Raw genomic sequence first — 25,967 nt, 5'->3', positions numbered from 1 at the left:
GCCTGCAAGCTATTCCATCAATCGGAATCCGCACAAGTTGCATATTGTGAGTGATTAAATTTTCTTACGGTTTTCTTAGTGAAACATTGCAAAATCTTAATCCGTTTCGATTTAAACTTGTAAAAAGTGAAAATACCAATAAACGTGTTCATAAAAAACCTATTGGTCAAATGGCCAACAAAAACTTGACAAGACAAATCCAAGTAAATGTAAAAACTAAGGGAGGCGTTAGTGGAAAAAGGCAAGAAATAACTTAAACCAACAAACTATGTAGGAGTCGAATTAAGAAATCTATTTAAACGGCTTAAGTGAAAATATCCATACTGATTATAGGATTTAAGACCCTCTCCATGTATTGGTAATGGGCTGATGAGGTTGAGGTTACGAACTAAAAAGCGCAGAGGTGAGTCCATTAGAGCGTAGTATTAAACGATTGAGTATTAAATCTAAAATTGATTTTATTTGAGTTCAAAAAACTCAATGAAATGTCATATACTACAATATTATAGACATTTTTATAGTCTAAACGTGTCATTTTCTTTAAATTTTATATAAATAAATAAATGTTTTTTAAATAAACAGTTAATCAGTTTTAAAAAGCTGCTTCATATTTTATAATTGATAAGAGATCAATACATTATTATTTTTATACTCAGTTAAGGTGCTTATGTACAACAGTAATGAATGGCCATAATAAATATTTTACTTTTAATCCATAAATTAATATCTCAAAAAGTAATTATGTTAGTCCAATAACGTAGTGAAAAAGGTTTGACTCTACTGAAATTTGTTATGAAATCGGCGTGCACATGAAATCAAGGTAAGTACATTATAATTATTGTTAAGGGATGTGTCACTGTGACCGTTGGGTCTATTGTGCCCCCTTTTAGGTTTAGAGTAGTTCTCTAGACCCTATTGTGTTGATAAAAAGTAGTAAAGAACCTACTTAATATAGTTTTATTTGCTCTTTCGTAAGGGTATACATTCCTACTCCGTTTATCTACTCCGTTTACGGAGGAGGTCTACTCCGTTTATGCATTAGTGCAGGGAATTCAAACAGCACAGAATCTACAGTTTACTTGCGTATATATACCCAGTTTCGTAAGAAGGTAAGTACATAATTTAATAGAAGTTTTTAAATCAGAAAAGCTGGAGTCAAAGTTTACCATAATTATTAGAGATACTTACAGTAAATTGAAATAAGATATTAGTTGTTCTAACTATCTTTAAGGGAAGTGGAAAATTGTTTAAATTCTATTATATATCTTAAAAAATAACTCAATAAAGGCGTTATGCACGCAATATATGAATTTTAAAGAAAACAAAAATAGTATTTTTTGATAGTATGCAGACATATGAATACCTACAACAGAGTTATAACAGGACATTAAGATGTTTCAGAAATCAGTTTATACAATTTTGGTTGACATTTTGCATATGACACGCTTAACAGCGAGACATAGAATAAACAAACTTTTACAAAGTAACTTAGGAAATCGTTTGTTAAGGACATGTTTCCTTAAGTCTTCAGTGTTTCTACATTCATGAAACGTATCATATCGGTAATTATATCCGAGAAATCGGAAATCGATGATTATCATATCAGTCATTAGACCGGAAAACAAAACCTGATCTAGAAGCCAAAAAAAACCTTAAATTCTTTGAAAAGTCAAACTTTTACTCACTCTTTACCTTTTTCTCCGTTCACCGTTATCAGAAAGACATACAAAAACTGAGTTGGAATCCAAAAAACTACCTGAAAGGCCTTTGAAAGTCAAGGTTGTACACTCTGTTTTTTTGAATGGTCTAATTGGTTTAATTTATTCTAACTCATACCGAAAAGCCAAATATTCACTAACCAATAATATATAGTCTTGATTAAACTTTTGAGTTAGAATATACGTCATACAAAACCAGATTTTAGGAAAAACCATAATTAGATTATTGCATGTTGTCGTGTACCATCATTTAATCGGTTTTTTAAATAAATTTTTGTCCAAAAGTTTAACAAATGTATTGAAATATAAAAACGTATATATATATCATGTATTATTATGTAAAAATTTAGATTATGTAAAACTCTAGGCAAAGAATATATTTAAGTGAGCAAAAGAAGAGCGAATGATATTTCTGACTAATAATGGGTAACTAAAAGTAAATTCTATACAATGAGTTAATGAAACACCGATTTTGAAGCAGCATTACATAAAACATATAGACGGTGTTGTCTAGATAAAGGGCCAGAAATTGAGATAGCTTTTTCCTCATACATCTAAGCATATGTCTAAGTTGTCTAATCGCTTGTTATTAGTAGTCTTGTAGATCGCGGTATCTTACGTTACATCTGTGCTTGGAATAAATGCAGACCCGAATCATTTCTTTCAAGCAGACAATTAGGGAAGTAATATGCCATTTTAGTTACTTGTAACACAACACATTAAAAAGATTGTGTGGACGCAGAGCATTCTAAACTCGAGAAATCAAAGATAATTCTTATTGATGTGACTGACGTGCGGTATTAAATTCTGTTTGAAAATGAAAATAACTCCCAAGTACTTTAGCCTATCGATAAGTAATACTCTTAAGTCGAATATTTATGGATTAGGATTAATAACCCCCGGTGCTGTTGCAGTACCCGCCAAAAAAGGCAATTGCCAAAATTTTTGAATTTGAATTTGGTTTTCTATATAATGCCTAGCAAAAGAAACATCTAAACTTAGCGTAAATAAGGCAATCCTCAGCAAAAGATTTTTGCTTAACGTAGCGAGGACGGAAAGGAATGTCCAATTAAAAATCAGGAGGGTTAAAACAGAATCATATGGAACTTCAACAATAACTTATTTCCGACATTTTCTGATTCTGCTACCGATTTATCGATACAACTACTTTTATGACATTGTTTGTTCTTATATTGCCGGTTAAATACATAAACCTGTTTTAAGATTAAAGATATAATATTATTCTAATGTTCTCAATCATTTCTGGCGTCAAAAATATATTCAACATAAGGTTTCGTTTTACAGAAAGTTATATTTTTATTTATCACTTGATACAAAAACAAAGCAAAGGAATTAAAAATAATTTTAATTAATAATAATTTTACTGACACAGAAGGCCTTGAGATAGGGTTAAAAAATATACATTCAAATCAAATTATTAATAAAAAGTTTGTGAAGTTTTTGAACTCTGCTGCTTCTCGGTGATAAACGATATGTAAGTTTTAATATTCTTAAAACTACACCTCAAAATAAATTGAATTAATTAGTTTCAGAATTATTAGAATGTTTCCTCTACCAGTGAATGTTGATCCAGACAAGGAGAAGGAGCATACATATGTAAAGATGCGAAATACTGTTCTTTTCTTTATATGTTCTATTGGGATCATTAAGATTAGTGAGTTATTTTAATTAAAATTAAATTTTAAAAATAATATAATTTATTTACTAAATCAAGTAATAGTCAATTATGTTGCTCATTTAATTATATTTGATTTATTTATAGTTCCCTATTTTCTTGGTAAAGTCAAGTTTGAACCATAAGTCCATGATGAAGCCTGCCTGAAGTTGTTGAAAAATGCGCTATTTAAAAAAACTATGCTTTTGGTGTAGTACAACTTCGCTGGACGTTCTAAAATAAATTTTCAGATCTTATTTATTTTTATTATTTCGAATTATAATATTAAATTATGTTCCAAAAATTTACCATATTAATTAAATAAAAGTAAAATGGATATCAAAGTTCTCGACTATTCTTTGAAAAATTATAGAAACATTAAAGTACACAGAAATGTGTGTTCAATACATTTGCTCTATATAAACTTGCTTAATTTTATTATTTCGATATATAAAAATATATCTAATACAATATGAATTGTCTAATATTAAGTAACATAAGTAATAATGCTCTTTTGAGATCGATCACAAATCACATCTATTACTATTTTAGTTGTAATATTGACTTCTTAAAAATTCAAAAAACCTGGAACTTGAGCATTGAGAGTTTGTGCACCCTTTGCTACTTGTGGAAAAACACGATTAGTCATCGCTTCTAATTTGATAGGCACGAGTTCTAAGCTTGGCACTTGCAATTCAAACAAATTATATATGGACTATAAACTTATTAAGAAATTCGAATATTTCCTAAGACCACTGATGATGAGTACTTGGCAATACTCGAAACAGTGCAATACTTGAATTTCAATAAATTAAATAAAATTTTTGTCTTTGTCTTTTCTTTGCTATTCGAATCCGTATAATTCTTAAAAAGTCTTTTGCATGTACAGTTAGTCTCGACTGAAGTCTAGTTTATTATTATCACAGCCATGTCTACATAAAAGGTTAAAATTAATATTTAAAATGAACCACTTTAATCGCTAAAATAAGTTTTTTTTAAAATCTTATTTCATCTTTTAATTTCACATGATTAGTTGTACTTCTAGAAAACCTCTTATAATTTATTATTAATAATAATTGATTTATATGTGTTGTATCGTTCAGTTACTATCATATAAAGAAACAACGACATTTTTGAGATAACATATGTATGTTAAATAAATATATATACGTAAATTTCATTAATCTACTTCTGTATCAGATTAAAGTTTCTAGAAATAGTGTTTCTTTTTAATATGGGCAGATTGGTCAAATAAAAGAAATAAGTTTATATAAAGAGCTGACTTTGTTTATTCCAATATTTCAACTAATGTCGATAAACACCTTCTACAATGACTATCGATGACAATTAAAATGTTGAAATAAAACAGAACATTTTTAATATAATCTTTTGTGTTTCATTTAATTTTAGTTAATAAAATTTAGTTATAAACATAAATATTAGACCATTTTGATAAGTTAGTTAATAAAATTTAGTTATAAACATAAATATTAGACCATATATATAAGACCTATATTTTTGTATGGATGTTATATATATAGATTTTGTATGAGAAATGGCACATGTAGCTGCATATTTTCCGAGTTAAGAACAATACAATCCAGTTAAATGTAAACATAACATATAAACATATTTGGCACTAATTGACTATGAATCAACTACTTATACATTATACATTTCGCATATATTCTGTCTTTGATTTTGTCAAATTAAATAATATGGGATCAATATCATATATTTTAACCCAATGTATTGAATTTAATATAAAAATGTAAACATTATAATAAAATAAAAATAAAAAGTACATTGACATAATACGTATGTTCCACGAGCTACTCGTAGTAACTTTGAGTAACACTGTGTATATACAAATGCGTTCCACCAGAAAATTTTCAAGAAAATGAGGGCATCTGAGAGACCGTAACATCCCTGTCTAAATTTAAAAATGCTATACAGACGTTATTCGTACATTTTATTTTAAGTAAAATTTGTGTTGATGTGTGAATCAGCTGTTTTGGTTTGCATTTAAATTTTTGTATTGTTTATTTGCGCGGCATTGGTGTTCTCACCAGGCTTTACACAAAGCTGTTCCATGAAAATCTGCGCAAAGAACGAAATTTGGCACTTTATTTGTGTTATGCTCTAGGTTTGTACTTTACTTGAGTTTTACTACGATTAGCACAAGGAACAGACCTTATATATACAATAAAAACCCACCAAAACAATAGTAAATATTCTACTATGGCCGTTCGTGAGTTCGAGTAAATTGAGATAAATTAAATTGAAATTTCCTGGAGATTTTTTGCACTACACTTATGTAAAAGTTTAAAGTTAAAGTTTTTATATTTATTTATTTATTTTTTAAACATCTTATAAATTTTCCACAATGGCATAATTTACTAGTTCCCTCAATTTACTATCAATTTACTTGAACTCGCACACGGCCATAATAAACATCCATTAATACAATAGTAAATACCCTTCTATAATTACACAAAAAAAACAATTGAATATTAGCTTTGTTCTATGGTAAGAATACATGATTTGCTTTAAACAAACTATTTTTATTTAATTGCCAATTATTTGTTTATTAAATTATAAAATGTAGAATAGACACAAAAATGTTTTTTGGTGCGACCTACTGTTTAGTTGTTCTATGGTCTTACCACAGTGTGGTGAACTCGTAATGTCAACATCATTTTATACTACATTCATCGCAATAACAAATTCACGACCAACTAAATAACTGCTAATACAAGTGCAAAATATACTTATATCGCTTTTTACGCTACGTTAACGATTTTTTGTATAACTTGTGACGAGAAGATGCAAAATAACACGTACAAAGTAAAGTCGTAGAGTTAAGAAGATATTTGAGAAAATTACTTACGTGTACAAAGATGCAGTTGTTGTTGTTTTTGTTTGTGATAGCCGGTGTCCTAACACAAGTGCATTGCAATGCAAGAAATGTTAGAGCCGTTATTAATCCAGTAGGGAATATTTTAAATAATTGTGCTGAACTTGAGAAACTATGTGGAAATTATGTGGATATAAAAACTAATAAATTATCCATGCTGGACTGTGTGAATGCGTTATCACCAAGTCAGTTAGAAACACTCTCTGACAAATGTCAACACTCATGTTGGCACCAACAACGCATGTTGCTGACCGAGCAATGGCTAAATGAACAATTTACCAAAAATTGCACCAATGAAAGTGATCGCTTGTCACCATGTCTAAATGCTGTTGATATGTGGAGTTGCTTAAAGGAACGGGTCGATCAATTGCCAAATAATAATAAATGTCGCTCTTATATGCGACATGTGCATAGATTGCTATTTCCCGATTATGACGTAGTTGGTGATTTTCTTGCCGCCTGCGATACGCATGTTGAACAATTAGAATGCGGTCGCCTGAATATCGAACACAGAAGCATGTCACAATGGGAGACTGTGCAATGTTTGCATGAGACTGGTTTTGATGTCATCGATGACAGTTGTAAGAAAGCAATTAGTCGCATACAAATGCAACGACAAGAATATGAATTTTTCGAAATTTGTGCGGCAGATTTACAGAGGCTATGTGGGCAGGTAAGTCTAAATATATGAATATATGAAAATTTTATTATATGTCTAATTTATTTTATACATAACAAAATTAGGAACATCCTGGCACACCAGCGGCATTTAAGTGCTTAGTAAAAAATAAAAGTAACCCCTCCTTATCTCGGCAATGTGCTGACCAAATTTCTCTAAGAGATCGAGAAATTGGTAAAGATTATAAAGTATCACATGGACTAGCAAAGGCTTGCAAGGATGATATAAAACTTCATCACTGTCGTCGTGGAGTGTCAGACGATAAACAAGTACGTCTTGCACAAATTCTACTATGCCTTGAATCAGTTACCAAAAATGGCACAAAATTAGCTCCTGAGTGCCACGCTGAAATCGCTGATCATCGCCGCATGCTTTTAGAGGATTATCAACTCTCTCCAGAAATACTGACAGATTGTGCTGACGATATTCCAAAATTTTGTGGTCAGATTGATAAGCGACAAAATGTTGTAGGTGGTAGTATTGGTGGTGAAATTATACACTGCTTAATGGAAAATGCGCGCACAAAACGGCGTCATGTGACAGCACAGTGTCAGCGCACATTAGAAACACTTATTAAAGTTAGCGACGCTGGTGAGGATTGGCGAGTCGATCCAGTTTTACATCGCGCTTGCAAGCCAGTTGTTGATATTGCTTGCCGAGATATCGACGGTGGTGACGCACGAGTTATTTCTTGTCTAATGGAAAATATTGGTACACAAGTTATGCGACCCGATTGTGAGCAAGCATTGTTGCTTATACAGTATTTTGTTGCACGCAATTTTAAATTGGATCCTCAACTTTATAAGCATTGCCATGATGATGCTATAAAATATTGCAATGCCAAGCATGTTTGGGATGACGTTACTGATGCCCAAATGGATCCCGAAAGAGCGCCACTTATATTACCATGTTTACATAGAATTGCTTACAGTGATAATGCAGAAGAAAGCTTACGCAAGGACTGTTTCAAGGAAGTCAAACGAGTAATGCGACAACGTGCAATTTCAGTTGATTTAATACCCGAAGTAGAAGACGTTTGCATTGAGGACTTATCAAGTCTATGCATAGACGATACAAAAAAAGGTGCTGAAATGGAGTGCTTGCAGGATAATTTAGAAAAACTGCAACCGAAGTGTAAAGTATGTAAAAAAAAATTAAGTACCATATGTTTGTAGTTTTAAATAAAATTTATATTTTTACTTATTAAGGAAGCTGTTTCTGCTTACACCGAAGAAGAAGCTGCACATGTAGAACTTAATCCCGTAATTATGTCTGTTTGTTCAGAGGCAATGAAAAGACATTGTGAGCATATCATTAAAGGAGGCAAGGATAAAGGTAAATTTAGTTCATTAAATTAAAAAGTCTATATTAGTCAATAATACTTTAAATTAGGTGATATGATGGAATGTCTTATATATCATAAAAATGATGCAGATTTACGTCAGGATTTGAAATGTCGAGCAGCAATAGAGCACTTTCAAATAATATCACTTAAAAACTATCACTTTACATATAAATTTAAGCAAGCATGTCGCCAAAATGTACAACGGTTTTGTGCTGCTAGTACGACTAAGAACGAAGTGGTGGCTTGTTTAAGCGAGGTAATGCGTAATGATACAATTCGTGGTCAAAAACATTCTATTACAAAAGAATGCAGACAACAAGTAAAATCACAATTGTATCAACAACGGGAATCTATCTCTTTGGATCCGAAATTGGCTCGTGCTTGTAAAAATGAACTCGAGCAGTTTTGTGCAGCTGAAAGGGGTCCTGGTCAGGTGAATATAAATGCAAGTTCATTCAATTTTTTCATAAAATTTTTCCATACTTTTGCATACATGCTTTTTTTTATATATATTATATATTTAACAATATAATAATTTAATATGTTAATATATGTGTAATTATAGGCAGTCGAATGTCTCACAATGCATACCCCTCAGTTAGGCAACACCTGTCATCATGCCGTATTTATGATTAAAAAGTCTGAATTAGGTGATAGCGACACGGATTATACTTTAATAAATACTTGCAAAGAAATGATTTACAAATTCTGTCCAAATACTGATTCAATACATATACTAGACTGCCTTAAGACATATAAAGATGATCCCTTATTCGACTCCCGTTGTCATTTGGTTGTTGTTAATCGTATGATTGAGCAAAATACAGACTTTAGATTTAATCCAAAACTCCAACAAGCCTGTGGACAAAATATTGATCGGTATTGTTCGGATATCATAGCTACTGCGCAACCTAATGAAGAACTTAATGGCAAGGTTAGTTAAAATAATTAATTTTTAATTACCAATCTGTAATAATTTAATTGTTAATCTGCAAATCTACACAATTAGTATATTTTATTATTAAAGTAAAAATTATAGTAGATTTTCCTACCCAAATTAGTATACCTACAATCCTTATCTTCCAAAGTTTAAATTTAAGTGTTCCTAACAATTTGGTTGAACTGACTGATATATGTATATATTTCAGGTTATACACTGCTTAAAGGATAAGTTCCGAGAATCTCGACTTGATCATGATTGCGCACAAGAAATGATCAAAATCTTGCAGGAACAAGCTCTGAATTACAAATTAAATCCGCTTTTGCAAAATTTCTGCAAATCCGAAATAGAAGTTTTATGCAAACAAAGTCTTAACATTAAAGAAGATCACGGTCTGATTGAAGAATGTTTAAAAACTGCTTTTCTGAATCAAAAAATTATAAATCGCGATTGCAAAATTGAAGTCGCAGGATTAATTGCAGAAGCCAAAGCGGATATACATGTTGATCCGATGTTGGAAGAAGCATGCACTGTTGATTTACTTCGATACTGTTCAAATGTCAAAAGTGGGAATGGACGCAGTAAGTTATTTTATTTCAATTTAACCATTTGATATGTTTGTTAAAATATGATTTAAGTTATTTACTTGGAACGGTTAAGCATTTTCAGTATCCATATTACTATTAAAAATGTATTATAGATATATACGTATATTTACATTGAGAGCGTAAGACTAGTAATAACTTCTATATGTTAATAAGCTAACACAGGCTAAAACTCAACCTATAATAAAACATACTTATACTAAATGAGTTAAAATCTTGAGTTAAGTAAGTCTTGTAAATCCTTACCACAACTACTTACTATTATCGTAGAGTTAAGACACTGGATATTCTAGTGTTTTAACTTTCTACCCTGTGATATCAGAACGGCACATTATTTATGCTCAAGTGGGCAACTTAACCTCATTAAAGCCACTAAAGCTTGTCTTCCGAATTCATAATATTCTTTTCTATTTCTATTAGACCTTGCAATATTATTCAAACTTTTTAAAGCGCCAAGTTGCTTGTACCTGAATATTTTATTTCCAAACCTTATATGGTTTTCGAGTATTAATACGTTAATATATATAACAGAACAAATCAGCAATTATAACAGTACAAATATTTTCAAATATTTAAAGCACTCGATAGAAATGTTCAAATTCAAGTAAATTCGAGTGATCGTACATTTTAAAGCAACTACAAGTAAACAACTTGATGGTATATATATATATTGGTTCCTGTCACTTCCAGGTAGAGCATATGAATTGCTTTCATCTGTCTTTATCTGACGATAATATCTTCACTTCAGTTCATTTGTGTTGGTTCTTAGTGTCCAGAGTCTGTCGTTGGCAATTGTTTCAGATCATATCACTTTAAGCAAACGGCAGAGACAGCGGTTCACAAAACCTTGAATTCGGTGAATTATTTATATAACAACAGCATTATTACGCTACTTAATACGCATATAAAAATACATTATATGTTCTCTCCATGCTTATCATACATTTTGTCATTTTAAAAAATATCTTAAGTGTCAGCTCATTAAAAAAAAATAAACCACAACATTTTGTTTGGATAAAAGATAAATAACTTTTTTCAGTAATTTCAATTTTGAAACTAATTAAATAATATAATCTTAATTATTAGCATTTATTTTATATTGTTGATATATTTGAAATCATAATAAAAAGATGTAAGAATAAAATAATACAATTTGTTTACTTTATAGAACTGAAATGTCTGCAAACACTCCTGCAAGATCAGTCAACAGCACTCGAAGAAGATTGTAGACTTAAACTGAAACGTCGTATTGAAATGTTCAGAAATGCCGATACTGTAAGTATTATATAAAATGAATTTTACTTGAAATATTTCTGAGATATAATATTATATTTTTATCTTAAGGTATTGGCGCAGCCACCAGAAAATGTGGAACAACTCGTTACACAAGTTGTGACGTCACCTGCTAAAAAATTCTTCCTTGTAATTTTAATGACAGCAGTGGGTATGGTCTTCTTAATGGGTATATTCTTGGGTAGAGTTACAAAACGTGCAATGAATATCAAAAATAAATAATAACAATAATACATTTAAGTGACTGACAAGTCTTACACAATTGCAGCAAACGCTAAGTTAACTATAAAATAATATTTTTCTACAAGAAAAAAAAAACTAAAAACAAAACATTAAGAAACAGAATAAATGTTGAGCAGTCCAAATTGCTGACCCTCTAATCTCATCCATGTTTAGAAACTTGACCAGCAAAGCTCTTCAAAATTGTTAGTCAAATAGTATTTGCCAAAAAAGAAAAAACATTTATTATTTTTTTCTGACTGATGTTTAAAGGTGTATATAATATTTACATCTTTTACTAAAATACAGACTTTTAATTTATAATTTTAAAAATTATATTTTGATTAGTCTTTAGGAAATAAAAATTACAGTTTTCGCTTTAATAAAGCAATATACGGTAATTCCCCCTACAACGCGATATCCATATAACGCATACTTTGCACGTGTTTATGCGGGGTATTACTGTACTTTTATGGCAAATACTCTCTCCATGCTTTAGGTAATTTTCTTTATTTGACTTAGGTGTTGTAAAAAATATCGTGCTTAAAAAATATTTACACTATTTAGAGTGCAAAAGTAGCTTTAAATTAATTAATTATAGATAAGTTTATATCAATGTTTCCTCTCCCACCGTTTGTTCTGTTTCTTTAGTCAAATATGCTTTCAATTAAAGTTTCTACAACAATCGTTTTCACTATTTTCTTTCAATTGTCTTTCTTCTTTACAACTTGTTTTGTTTTATGTTAAACTTGTTTATAGATTATATACTTCACCAAAAAAAAATTTACTTATATATAAATTTAAATTGTTAAATATAGTTTTACAAAAAATGAAAACGGACGCGAATAAATCAACAAATTTTTGTAATTATTTTTAAAATATATAATATTGTGTTTTAATCTAAATAATTTAAACAAAAAATTAGTATTATTAAAATTGGTAAACATTTTTATATAGATTATTATGCTTACTTACCATACAAGTGTTCTCTTTCTATAACACTTTTCACTCTACACTGTATCTTCTTTAGCAAGTCTAAAAAGCTCGGGTATCCCTGAGCTTCTTGTGGATCCAATTGAAACATGAAAACTAATGGATATTTGAATCAGTTTCATCAACTAGTTTGGTTAGACTGCCAGTAACTATCTGAAAGCAATAAGGTTCCAAGAACGATCGGGTCAACATACCGGACCCACACGCCAATCTCGACGAATAAGTGCCGTTCAAAACCCAAGTGGATTTTACAAGCAGATCCCCATGGGTTACAACAATTGGAAACTGTTATGTTATATCAATCATATCCCAGTAGAAAACGGATCGATCCGTCATCGAAGACGTCTTCAAGACATGGATGCATACATGAAGACCGATCGATCCAAATGTATGACGGTCTTCGAAGACACTTTCATACAAATTAGCCAAATGTCTTCAATGAATTTTTGCGTACATGTCTCGAAGACCGTCTCGAAGACCATGTCTTGCATAACGGACGCATTCGACAGAAAGTTGTGCGCTCTTAGTGCAGTGCTCATAAAATTTTTTCACCCTTTTTTTATTTCTACTCTTTTATTGCGCTCTTTAAATTTTAAATAAATTTCAATTTTCTCTTTAAATAAGTAGAAAGAAATTGTTGTATTTTGTACTTTTATTTATTTTATATAATAATTTTTTATATTACATTCAAAATTAAAAGTAAATTATAAATTTTATTAAGACATTAAAAATAAATTAAATTAAACAATAAAACTTAAAAACTAAGAAACCATAATGAAAATTAATTTAAATATTTAACTTAATATAACTTAGCATATCTAAAATTAACTAAAATTAATATAAAATAATTTATAGCATTTCGCTATCATCAATTGTTGAAGTTTTATATGTTTTCAAAAGCGTTGAAAAGAATTTTGGTACAATTAAACCTTCTGATCTTAAGAGTTCTAAAATATCATTACCAAAACGCCTGTTAATCCTGTGTTTTTTAAATATAACAACTAATTTTTCACAAGTGTTTTTAGTTTTTTTATTTTCAACATCCTTTGTTTCGTTTCTTAAACAACTTTCACTGGAATTATTGTCTTCAATATTAATATCAAATATATTTTCCAGGAACTAAGTCAATATTTAATTTGTTTCGATTTAATTTCTTTTTTTTAATATTTCATAGTTTAATGATTTTGTTTCTTTATTCATTTTGATTTTTTTAATATTTATTTCACAAATGTTTATTTACTACACTTCAAAATTATTGCGTCACTTCATTTATAAAACATAGCGTCATCTGAGGCAAAATTCAAATATTCAGAATTTTATAGAAGGTCTTATACGACGAGAGTACGTCAAAATCACGAATGTTACTTGACAGTCAATAAATGATGTGGGACTTTTTTTTGTTCTATATTAGATGTGTTCCCCAACAAACTACTGACTTTTTTATGTTTACATTCCTAATACAATAATTATTAAAAATTATTCATCAAAAATCTTTATATTTAAACAAGAAGCAGTATTTTTGCGATATAAGTTAAAAATTTGAATTTTATATCAATGTATAAACTCATTTTTGACATAATGTATGTTCTTTCTGCAAGTTAAGACAAAAAACCGCACTGTCCTAAGCAAGACAGTGTTGTCTTGGGCACTCAACAGCCGAGCTTTTGTGTAGCGTACCTTACTTTGCTTTCACCTGTGTTTGTATTAACATTTCATTTACTTCGCCCCTTGCAGTTTTCTGTTTCATTTGACATATCTTTGTTTTCTCTTTACGATTTCCTTAAACATATCTTACTAGAATCTCAGCGGGCGAAAGAATCGATACATCAGGGATGATGATCGATACTTTGGAATCAACCATCGATATTATTACGATACCAAGTAAATGTATTTTTGTACATTGCGTGTCATAGGGAAACCATCGATGCTTTATTCATACCTAGGAATACTTAAAAACATCATTGCAGTAATCACCGATAACAAAAACCTTACAACTCCTGTCGGACTTACGGAGTTTACATATAGTCACAAACAAATAAACAGAAAGTGATTGATTAATGGATTTCGTATCCTCTTCATCATGGCAACTTCTGCACAATTAACTTTTACGTCGCCATTGGAGAATTAGTGCAATAGCACTTTTTTCCCTTAGTACGCCAGTAAGTACACGAACTGTAAATTCTAAACTCATAGAACTAAAATCTGAAACACACGTTTACAGGGGCTAAGCCGCAGGAGGCAGATCTGAGCATATGAAGAGTGGGTTGATGTATTACATGCCTCTAAACTTTGAAAGCGTTTGGCATTCTACCATATTTGTATATGATCTTGCAATTTCTTAGTGGAGACCAATACATTTTCTAGTCTACAATTTTATAATTTTTTTGGATTGACAAGGAATTGAAAAATAGCTTATTCATTATGACATAAGAAAATTCTATATTTACCGAATCAGAAAGCATATGATTAGACAAATTAAATATATTTATGCATATTAAATTTAGACAAAAACATTGAATAATATTCGTGTATACATACGAATACGTACCCATAACAGAAACAGTTATGAGTTCAAGGATATAGTTGGAAAAGTAGAGAAAACTCGAACAGATGCTAAAATTTCCATTGCTAGATTCTGGAATAGTAGTTCACAAAAGCATGTGATTAAGTTTAATCATTTGCACCTAAACTTAATTAATAAAATTTAACTTCAGGTATCTCGATCTACACGACCAATAAAAACATTTTTGATTGTCTTTGTCTATGATATTAAATACTATAGTTAACTCAAATTAAAATTAAAAATATAAATATAAATACTTATATACACATAATACATACATACTTCTTTTAATACTTCCGATTTAAATATTATATATTTATTTGTATATAACAGTACATAGAATTTATAATTTTCACAATATAGTTAAATAGGTAAAACAAAAAGCCGATAAGTCTTTTACCGATTAGTAGCTTATTCATTAATTTAAAATTCAAAATTTATTTCGTGTACTTATTTAATTAAAAAATTCAATATACGCAGCTCTCATAATCATAAATAATTTTTAAAAAAAATTCTGCAATAACGAATTTCTCTTAATCGAAAAAGAAACTATATGGTAAGATCAATTAAATTTTTTCTGATTATTTTTATTTAATAAATTTGCGTGAGTGACATTTCGAATTTATCATTAGGTCTGTTCTACGAGCTACTCCTAGTAAAACTCAAGTAAAACACAAATAAAATTTACACGAAAATTTGCTGGTGGAACACACTTGTCTACACAATGTGTTACTCAAAGTTACTACGAGTAGCTCATGGAACAGACCTATTATATATCACAGTACAAATGAGTATATACAATTATATATATTCAATACATTACAATATATGTACTACATATACTGATATTTATATCAAGAAATTGTTTATTTAAAATTCTATATTTTCTCTATCTATCTTCTTGTTATCTGGATCATCAAGTGTTGATGTAAGCTCATCCAAAACATCATTACTGATTGTGATTTCATTGTTTATATGAAAATATGGTCCACTAGGAGCTAAAAACAAATTTTGGAGATAAAATAGGTTAAATTATTTTGCCGTACTACTACCACTTACAATTCATTGGTAATATAGGAGGCCCTTCGCTACTACTAGGAATGCCATCAATAGCAAATGAAGTCCACAGTTCAACCATTTTTTGTGCCATACGTGTGTCATTATCATTCAAAGAATGAGTGGAAAATAAATATATATTATCATTAGAATGATGTACGCCGCCATTGAAAGGATAATGCTCGTTTCCTAATTCGTAACCAAAACGAGTGTTTTGACCTTCATAATCAAAGCTATATAAGTATATATCAGCTAAATTCTTCTCCTTAAGTTGGGTTGTGAGAGCAATAACTGGTGACTTAATGTAAATTGTTGTACATAACTATTTTCAATAATAACGATTAGTTAAGTATTATATACATATATATAAAAATAGAAGTCTTACATCGAAATAAGCTGGTAGTGCTTCCTTGTGAGCAGTTCCATTCAAAATTTGTGGAGTAAATAATAGGCGTGTTAATAAATTATTACTTAAACGTGTCCTATCATTAACTAAATTCATAATTCCATCAGCAAATTGGCGCACTTTTACCAAACTCATATTACCTATCGCCGCTTTCATTCCATCATAATATGCTGCAAAGGACAGATTGATTTTATAAGACAGAAGGTAAACTTTTTTATATAAATGATTGTTGCACAATTCTTATATATAATTACTTGCTAAAACGAAAGACCCATCATCTTTTGTGAAACCAGTCATGACAGGTATTGATCTATTATAACTTTTCATTAACTCAATAGGATGTTCTGGTAAATTTCCATACACATCATTTATGACAAGGGCGAAATCCTCCTTTAAAATGTTTACAAATTTTAAAATTAAATATTTAATTTTGATTATTTTTTTTTGTTTTACTTACCGCTTGAGTTACTTCCAATATATCCAGAACTGTTGCTTTACTTAAACAATCATATAGTTCATCGTTTCTTTTACACACACCACAATTCAAAGCTTCACAAATTCGTTCAGTTTGTTTACGCGGATCACTATTTATAGCCCAGTGTCCTAATATAGAGCCAGACTGTACAATCACACGTTTAAAAAGACCTGTGCTTTTAGGACTTAAAAGTAAAGCACTTGTCATTGCCGCTCCAGCACTTTGTCCAAATACTGTTACATTGTCCGGATCACCACCAAAGTCACTTATATGATCCTGTACCCATTTCAGTGCTAAGAGTATATCCATAAACGGTGCATTGCCGGGCATATCATGTGTAAAAGTGGTCAGCCAACCCAATGCACCCACACGATATTGTGATACCACAAGTACAATATCCTTTTCTAGTAGATGTTTAGGTGGATGATCGGATGCTGATCCATTATAAAAGCCTCCTCCGTAAATGTAGAACATAACAGGTCGTTTAGTAATTAACTTAGAAGAAAATGTATGTTATTATTGAATAATAGTGTAAAATTATTTTTTAAGAAAAGTTATTACATCCTTGGTAAACACAGATAGATTCAAACAATCTTCTAAGTCTGCTTTTAATTCTTGTGCAGTAAGATTGGAAACTGTTGTGATAACTGGACAACGACGTCCATATCTGGTAGCATCAAATATCTGTCGCCATGGTAGTCGAGCAACTGGTGCCTGTAATAGAAAGAATGTTAAAGGTATAAAAAAATGTTAATATTTTTAAACTTTTATTTTGAAGACTCGAATTATTTATCAAAAACTTTTTAAACATAATTAATTTTGTTTATTTTCTATTAGGGAATTTTGGGGTTACATTCTGAAACAATATTAAGATATTACATTCGACCCTTGTTGTGTTACTATAGTATGTTTATGTTGCTAGTTTAGCTTAATGAGTCATTATTATTATTAAGCTGTTGAATAATATGTGTGATTGTTTTACTGTAACTAATTAATACAACCATATTTCACATTAAATAAATAAACTAATTTAACAGTTCTTGAGTTCTATTGGCGGCTTGCGGCGACATCACGATTCAAGAACTCTAACGAAATGCAATCATCGACCGTCACAATTATATTTATTTTTAGATCTCAATTTTTGAATAACCTTATCAGTTTGATCTGTGCAATTTAGGAAATTAAGAAAATAGTTTCGTTCTTTAGGCGCAATTGCTCTTTTGTTTTTAGGATCCAACAATCGTGTCCTTTTTTCAAATTTTAAGTTTCAGTTTTAGATTCGTTATATGATTTATTTGATATTTCTTAGCTAAGCTTTCAGAACGATTTCAAAACCATAAAGTTTTGCAACACTGTTTGTTTTATATTTACGCGCTATGTTTCGAGACTCGAAACAATTTTTAAAATTGTTTGATCGGGTTAGCCTGTTCACATGGGGATATTTTATTTCTTCAAAAAATAAATTTTAAATCGTTATTATATGTGTACACTACCATATGTTATAAAGTTAATGCTTAAATAAATTAAGTTTTTATTAAATCAGCAGTGAAGACCGTGTAAAAATAGATTTCTAATAAAAACGTGATCAGACACGTTAGTGAAAAATTGTTAATTTCATGATTTACATTTTATTAATAAAGTGATGAGGATTTGGCGATGAGTGTTATATGGAGTGTAAATATATTTTTGCATGTCAAACAATAAGTTAAGAGCATTACTTTTGAAGTACCTTCTTCGAATGTCTATGTTGTAATACTAGTTCCATATATGCTCATAAAGTTAAAAATTTTAGAAATCAAAAATTAAGAATGCTTACGTTTTAAACAAGGAAAGTTTAGGTAGTGAAATGAATTTTGAATGAATATTTTTAGTATGTAATATTTAAGTAATTATTGTCAGATTCAATAATTAAAAAAAAGAAAAAAATATACATGCTCAGCATTTAAGATGCGCCGCATTCAATTCCATTAATAAATATTTGATATCTTAACTTTGACGTTATGGTTAAATTAACTTTAACATATATCAATCCTTTTTGATGGAATTGAACCTTAATTTCTTAATGTTAACATAACTCCATCTTAGGTGTTGAGCTTATATATGGATAAATCGAGCCAAAAGGTGTTCATATTTATTATTATATAGTGAAATTAACTATTGGCGGCTGGCAGCTATAATGACACTCATATCCATTATATGGATATGCATTGACAAGCTAAACACACTCAGCTGAAACAATCAGGTGCATCTAATATGGATTCCGGGACATCTAGTATGTAAGGCAATGAAATGACAGACAAACTTACAAAAAAAGGCGCGTCTTAAAGAATGATAGGCCCAGAACCATTCTGTGGTGTAGGCAAAGGCAATCTATCCATTTTTATGAACGGTGCAGAGAAGAAAGAAAGAGAACTCTATGGGGAAAGGCTACCAAGACTATCACAATCCAAAATGCTTTTAGAGACTTACAACTTAAAATGCTTCAAAGATTACATAGCACAATCAAAAAATAACCTAAGATTTATTGCGGGATTATTGATTAGTCACTGTAGATAGAATAATCACCTATCGCATTTAGGAATTCAATCCAACTTAGACTGCAGATACTGTACATACCACGTGCTTGGGGAGTGCTCGGCACTGATTCACAAGCTGAAGAAACACCTAGAAGGGTATTTAATGGATAATGAGGATTCAAGACTACGAAAGATATGCTCTATAAAGATATGCACAATAGATCTTTTAGGTCGTAGTGCACTATCCCTTCTTTTAAATAATAATAATAAAATTATTATTGTAAAAGTACAATTAGCTGTAAATAATTGTGTTCTTACAGACTGAACCACACAGTACTTAAAAGCTCGAGTACTCAAGCCAAGATAATAAGTTGTAAAAGATACAAAATATTTTGCAGAGAACTTAAATTTATACAATTTAAAAAGAAACTAAGTTAACAAATTAATTATAATTAAAATATTATTCAAAAATTATTCCTCCTACTTGCGTTGATTGTTATCTAAATTAAATTAAATAGCACTTTATCGAAATCGAAAGTTTAATATTCAATAAAACAAAAAAAAATTTATTCATATCGTTTGACATCAGATAACGCTGTCAAAAGAAACTAAGTTTCGTTCATAAGATATTCAAAAATATATTTGATTTCAGTTTTATCATCAATTTTGTATAATAAAGCAATCAAGTTTATATCAAAGGTTCTAAGGAAATTTTAAGAGTGATAAAGCGAAATTTCGAGAGAAAATCTGTAAGTAAAATATTCTTAATACACTTTATGGAGAATATAATTAAGTATTCAAACTTTAAAAAGTGTTATCTGTTTACGTCAATTTTATTACTTATTATTATTCTTCTTCTTCTTCTTCTTGAGTTAGTGCTATTACGCACTTTTACTCTATAATGACTGGGGGGTTAATCACTACCCCACACTAGGCTTTAACTAGGCTAAAAAATCATATCATTTATTTGTCTTTTAGTTGATGACGGACCTTAAATCAGCATATCTTCCTGAGAGTCCAGAAGTGGACTTGAGGATTGTTATGGCGGGGTTAAGTAGCGTATCAACTTTAGTGAATAATTTTAAAGCTCTGTCTCTGATATATTTTTTCACTGAGTCAATCCTAAGATCTCTATGTATATCCGTAGATCTAATGTACCATGGAATCTTAAACAGTTTTCTTAAGGCCAGGTTTTGAGCTATCTGTAATTGCTTTAAGGTGGTATTTGAGGCTTTGCTATATGTAACACATCCGTACAGAAGTGCAGGTCTAATTACTTGCGTATAAAGTAACTTTCTGTTTTTAAAGTTGAAGTGATAATTATTAAATAGCGGCTTTAATAAATGTAGAATCTTAGAGCAGCTATTCCGTTTGTATTTCAAATTTTTAAGCCAATTGAACCGTTTGTCAAAAGTGACCCCCAGATATTTTATGTTATCCTCCCACCGTATCTCCGTGTCGCAAACGCTCACTCTTGGAGGATGCTGTCTTCTTTTTCGAGTTATAAATATAGCCTTGGTTTTGTCTTTATTAATTTTAATCTTCCATTTTTGGAAGTATTCCACCATAAGGTCTATATTTCCCTGTAACGTGTTGCTCACATTTATGGCATCCCGATCCGAGTAGATCAAGCATGTGTCGTCTGCGTAAAGCGCCATTGATGTGGGACTTAAGGTGGGGATGTCTGCCGTGTATACATTAAACAATGTGGGAGACAAAGGCGACCCTTGAGGTACACCTGCTACAATTGATCGGGCGGACGAAAGAGTGCTATTAATTTTAGTACGGAAGGACCTTTCTTGCAGGAAGCTACCAATGATTTTAGTCAAACCACTAGGGATCCCAAAACGGGCTAATTTGACTATTAGACCATCATGCCAGACCTTGTCAAAAGCTTTGGCTATGTCAAATATAATCATCCCGGTTGACTCCCGTTTACTTAGAGCGGTTTGTATCAGCTGCGCAGTTCTGGCTAGTTGTAGTAGTTCCGTGGAGAGATTATCCCTAAACCCGAATTGTTCGTCAGGAAGTATATTTAGGGCATTTACCGCTGTTTTAAGCCTAGTCAGGATTACTCGTTCTGCCAATTTCCCCATAGTTGGGAGCAGACTGATAGGACGCCAGTTCTGCGGAAATGAAGGATTCTTGTCCGGTTTAGGAAACACTACGACTGAGGCCAACTTCCAGGCCTTTGGAAATTCGCCAAGCCTAAGCATGCAATTGATGATGTTAACAATGCATTGGATTGCATCTTCTGGAAGATTACGTAGGCATTTGTTACTGATATTATCATATCCGGGTGCCGATCTGGTCTTTAGACTCGAAATAATACATTTAATCTCATCTCTGGAACACTGTGAGATGCTTTCATCTGACATCAGGTTCCTAAGATTAGCAGCCTCTTCGGCAATATTTTCTTCTACCAGAGAATTATAGTCACTATCAGTATTGGGCTGAAATTGCAGCTCCAAAGAATCTGCAAAGGCCTCAGCTTTGGCTATGTCTGAGAAAGCCATGCCGGTAGCTACATAAATAGGCGGCACTACCGGTTTACGTTTAAGCCTAAAATACTTGTTCAAAGCCCAGAAGGTTTTATTACCTGTATCAATTCCTGAAAGAAATTCGCACCATTTATCATTATTATATTTGCCAATTTTTTTCCTGATTACATTAGAGAGACGATTGGCTTCTCTTCTTCTCACAGGATCTCCAGTTATTTGAGCAAATTTTCGAATCGCATTCCTTTGTCTAATGATTTGTTTGATGTAATGCGGCAGATAAAAGTAGCTACTTGGTTTTCTGGTCCTGGTGGTGGAGCTATTATCCAATGCCTCCTTAATCTTGAGAGTGAGTTTTTGGATACAGTCATCAAGATCCTCAGAAGTTACTGGCCAATTATTTATATTTGAAATATCAACCTGATTCTTAAATGAGTCCCAGTTAGTGGTTATGTACGTGAGATTCATGTTGATTGCTGGACAATTTTCAAGAATAAAAAGAACTGGTTTGTGATCCGAATCCAGTTCATCAAGGACCTCTACGTGCACATTCGATTCTAAGTTATTAGAAATTCCGAAGTCAATGACATGGCCTGTGATTCTGCCATAATGTGTCGGTTCACCTGGCGCATGAATCTGCCATAAGTGTTCAGTGGCGAGCCCATCAATATCCCTGCCAGCTCTGTTTGAAGTTCTGTCACCCCAGCTGCTATGATATGCATTTAAATCGCCCGCTAAGAAAGTAGGTGTCTCGTTGTTGAGGATAACCTCAAGTTCATTAGGGAGAATTTGCAAACTTGGTGGCCTGTATGCTGACACAAAATTTATATTACCAAGTTGGCTTTCAACCAGTACAGATGTTGTTTCGAGCGATTGTTGGTTGCAAATTGTAGCATGATGTTTAATGCCATATTTAATCACGATGGCTGTGCCACCACCTCTTCTTGAGTTTCTGTCTGATCTGTAAACAACATAATTGGGAATTTTAAAATGGATAGCAGGTTTCAGAAACGTTTCTTGGATCAACATAATGTCAATTTCAAAATCATGCAGGAATTGGATGACCTCATGTTTCTTGTTAATAATGGAATTGGCATTCCACGTCACAATTTTAAGTCGATATGATGACAAACTCATTAAGAAGCTAGGGTTGGCACTAAACTTTGTAACAAGGACTCCATCATAGTTTTCATCATTGTACTAAGTTGTATCTGCATATTATTTAAAAGCTTCTCCATGTGGGAGGTTAGCAAGTGGGAATTGGACGAAACTTGCTCAGCTGTACTTCCCTTCTTCAAAGCATCGGCATAAGAAATTGAAGGCTGCACTTTAGAACTGACCGTAGAAATTGGTGTGGAGACATTCTTTTTCTTCAGCATTTGCGGAGCGCAAGGGCATCCTCTATAGTTGGCTGGGTGGCCACCACCACAGTTCGAACAAATCGGGGCAACATCGCGTGGTTTTGTACATTGTTGGTGATGGTGTGAGCCCTCACACTTAACACACTTTGGTGTGGCTCTACAGTTAGTAGCGACATGCCCGAACTGCTGACAGTTATGACATTGTGGGGGACCTTTTAGAGGGCGCTGGGCTTCAATAATCACCTTTAAATGACAAATACTGGAAACATTATATATGTTCTTCTGGTCAGATGGCAGTCTGATTTTAACTAAATTGCTGGCAGCTTGTCTAGTTTTCAAAAAATGGCATTCAAAGATACTAAATCCTTGGCCTGCAAGATCTTCTTTAATATCATCTATACTCTGACCTTCTAAACCTCTAATTATTATATTGAGGTGTTTTTCGTCAGGAAGAAAGTGGGTGTGAAATGGCTCACTAATCTCATTTAGATATCTTGTTATCTTGCGATGGTCATCTATGGTGCCAGGAGTTATTTGTATGCCCAAACGGACCTTCTTTGCCTCGCTAAAATTAATGTTTCTTGTTAAAAATTGCTTGACTAAAGAGTTCCACGTGTTGGTTCGACGGAGTACAATAGGTACAACTTTGCCTACTTTCTTATTTGAGGTTACAGGTTGTAAAAGATTTCGATTCGTTATATTGTCAGAAACAATACCATTAGTATGGATGTTTTCAGGCGTAGAGATCCGCTCAGGAGTTGGGAATTGAGAATTTCCTGTTGAAATTGACTTGACTGCTGTTGAATTTGGTGCTGTTTTAGGAAGTCTTTTCTTTACAACTGATTTCACCTGTTTGGTCGATTTGACTTTTGGATTATATTTCGGGAAATCAATTTCAGTATCTTCAATCTTAAAAGGGTCAGGCTCCGCAACAGAAATTTCTATCTCCATTTCTTCCTCATTAGAGCCAGCGGAGTCATGGGGGGAGCTAACTGGAGAAGGCGGTGAAACTTTCTTCCTTTTATTATTATTTAATTGATTACCAGTAGCTACTGGGTTTTTTAGCTTCAATTGTTTTTCCAAATCAGAATACCGGTCCTGGAGCATTTGAAATTGCTGCCTAAGTTTGATATAGTTGGCTTGTAGAATTTCATTGAATTTTTTAAGTTCAAAGAGTTCCTTCACACTGATGTTGACCATTTCAGTTGTGATTTCACTATTAGCCTGTAGAGGAATATCAGGGGGCTCTGATATATCTACTTCATTAACCTTTTCAGACATGGTGTCACTAGTTCTTCTCTAACTGTTGTTCCAATAAAGTAAATATCCAATTGTACCTCCCACTTGGGAGGGCCCTTAAAATCTTGAGTTGTTCTTGAGTTCTTAGGGAGCTCGTAAACTTAATTGTCAAAAGTATTTAATATCTTTTCTGTGAATTAATAGAGTAGGAAATTTGAAACTTCTGTCAAAAAAATTTAAATTTAATTTTTAATAAAATTTTTTCCAGCACAGAAAAAATTGAAACACAACTTCAGCTAATAATATAATCATCCTTATTATTATTATTATTATTATATTGAAGATTTAGCTAAAGTCTGTCTTATCAGTTTTTATTTCTGGTATGACAACACAAGATTTCGACAGATCACCTTCTTCTTATTCAGTTTTCTTTAACTAAGTAGGTTTATTCAAATGGGTCTTTTTAATATTTATTTATTTTTTTGTAAGTACCATTTCTTATTAGCACATTGAAGGTGTGCGAGATTCTTCCGTTTTAATCTTTCATGTTTTAGATATATGTAATAGATAACTATGAAATGTACAAGTGGACTGAGCTCAGGATCTCTTGAAAATAGGTTTATGCAGTGAAAAAGTTTATGTATAAGATAAGGTAGATGATTCAGTACTGAGCAATCAAAATTTAATAAAACGTTGACTTATACAAAAACAGTTATTTTATCTGAAATAATAGTTCAGTCTTTCAACATGTAAGTACAAAAAGTTTGATGACTTCTATGTCCATGCTTTTACAGTTTACTATATGTAGATTATTTTGTAGATTATTTTGTATAATAAAAATGCAAATTTAAGGGTTTTCATGGTATTAGGATATTATATTGGTGTTCAGGATATGCATCTTTTACTATTGTTTTGATCTCTCTCACACCAGGCTAACAAATGAAACAGTGTGGCAAAAGTTATTTTTGTAATTATATCGATTGTACCACCTTCAATCATCAATTCCTTGACAATATATTATTGTGAATAATTGGATATCTTAAGAAAATTGTTTTTCAGGATAAGACCTAAGACCCAGTTAACAAAGTATTATCTTTGATCTGTTTATAAATATAATAGAATTGTTTAAAGTAGTTTGTATCATTTACCAGAACCGGTCTGTGTCCAAACTAAAAACCTAGGACCCCATACATTTACATGCTTTTGGTCCTGCTCCTACAAATTTCTTCAGAACATCTGTTTGAGTCAGGGCTTTCATAAACATTTATTAAATTAACCACGGCCCTTTTGACTAAAAGTTTTCAAATTACTTTATATTTGTTGTAAATATATTTGGAGTACTACTATCTAGTACTTATTTTATGAAATAATATAATGCATATATTTTTAACACACATTCTTAAACCAAGCTTAACTGGCGTTTAGAAAAATTCTATACTATATAAGCAAATTATTCATTTGTGAAAAAT

General features: G+C 31.4%; 3 protein-coding genes and 1 long non-coding RNA gene across 5 annotated transcripts in view; 3 read left to right on the top strand and 1 right to left on the bottom strand.

Moving 5' to 3' along the window:
- The first annotated feature begins 3,169 nt into the window (after positions 1–3,169).
- On the top strand, positions 3,170–3,568 carry LOC119673513. Its single transcript, XR_005252063.1, has 3 exons — positions 3,170–3,213; positions 3,266–3,393; positions 3,502–3,568. It is a non-coding gene; the product is annotated as an uncharacterized LOC119673513 (long non-coding RNA).
- A 2,519-nt stretch (positions 3,569–6,087) lies between these two features.
- Positions 6,088–11,692, top strand: LOC119667821 (Golgi apparatus protein 1). 2 transcript variants are annotated; one of them, XM_038077161.1, is made up of 8 exons: positions 6,088–6,983; positions 7,055–8,128; positions 8,198–8,324; positions 8,382–8,767; positions 8,900–9,268; positions 9,483–9,855; positions 11,048–11,154; positions 11,224–11,692. In XM_038077161.1, exons 1-8 carry the CDS (start codon positions 6,294–6,296, stop codon positions 11,392–11,394), a joined length of 3,297 nt encoding a protein of 1,098 aa, XP_037933089.1. In that variant the 5' UTR covers positions 6,088–6,293; the 3' UTR covers positions 11,395–11,692. The 2 variants fall into 2 exon arrangements, with proteins under 2 accessions (XP_037933089.1, XP_037933088.1); XM_038077160.1 differs by having other exon boundaries at positions 8,382–8,779.
- A 4,065-nt stretch (positions 11,693–15,757) lies between these two features.
- Positions 15,758–25,967, bottom strand: part of LOC119667814 (glutactin-like) — an 11,011-nt gene continuing 801 nt past the window's right edge. The window contains exons 2-7 of the mRNA XM_038077146.1: positions 17,446–17,598; positions 16,867–17,379; positions 16,664–16,799; positions 16,389–16,579; positions 16,007–16,325; positions 15,758–15,945 (exon numbers count right to left, since the gene is read on the bottom strand). Of these exons, the coding sequence (XP_037933074.1) occupies positions 15,818–15,945; positions 16,007–16,325; positions 16,389–16,579; positions 16,664–16,799; positions 16,867–17,379; positions 17,446–17,598 (1,440 nt within the window). The 3' untranslated portion in view covers positions 15,758–15,817. The remainder of the gene's footprint in view (positions 15,946–16,006; positions 16,326–16,388; positions 16,580–16,663; positions 16,800–16,866; positions 17,380–17,445; positions 17,599–25,967) is intronic.
- Positions 20,058–25,967, top strand: part of LOC119667813 (26S proteasome non-ATPase regulatory subunit 2-like) — a 26,314-nt gene continuing 20,404 nt past the window's right edge. Inside the window, exon 1 of the mRNA XM_038077144.1 lies at positions 20,058–20,149. The gene's annotated coding sequence lies outside the window, so the exon portion shown is untranslated. The remainder of the gene's footprint in view (positions 20,150–25,967) is intronic.

Source organism: Teleopsis dalmanni, chromosome 1 (genome assembly GCF_002237135.1).
Source record: "Teleopsis dalmanni isolate 2A chromosome 1, ASM223713v2, whole genome shotgun sequence".
In the NCBI taxonomy this organism is placed as follows: Eukaryota; Metazoa; Arthropoda; class Insecta; order Diptera; family Diopsidae; genus Teleopsis; species Teleopsis dalmanni.
The sequence above is the reverse complement of the archived record's forward strand: the minus strand, read 5'-3'. Positions and strand labels throughout refer to the sequence as shown.

Excerpts from the sequence above, each read along its gene's own strand:
- LOC119667821 (XM_038077160.1), top strand. The coding sequence starts at position 6,294 with ATGCAGTTGTTGTTGTTTTTGTTTGTGATAGCCGGTGTCCTAACACAA. Across the intron at positions 6,984-7,054 it reads TACAGAGGCTATGTGGGCAG|GAACATCCTGGCACACCAGC; the intron begins GTAAGTCTAAAT and ends TAACAAAATTAG. Across the intron at positions 9,269-9,482 it reads ATGAAGAACTTAATGGCAAG|GTTATACACTGCTTAAAGGA; the intron begins GTTAGTTAAAAT and ends TATATATTTCAG.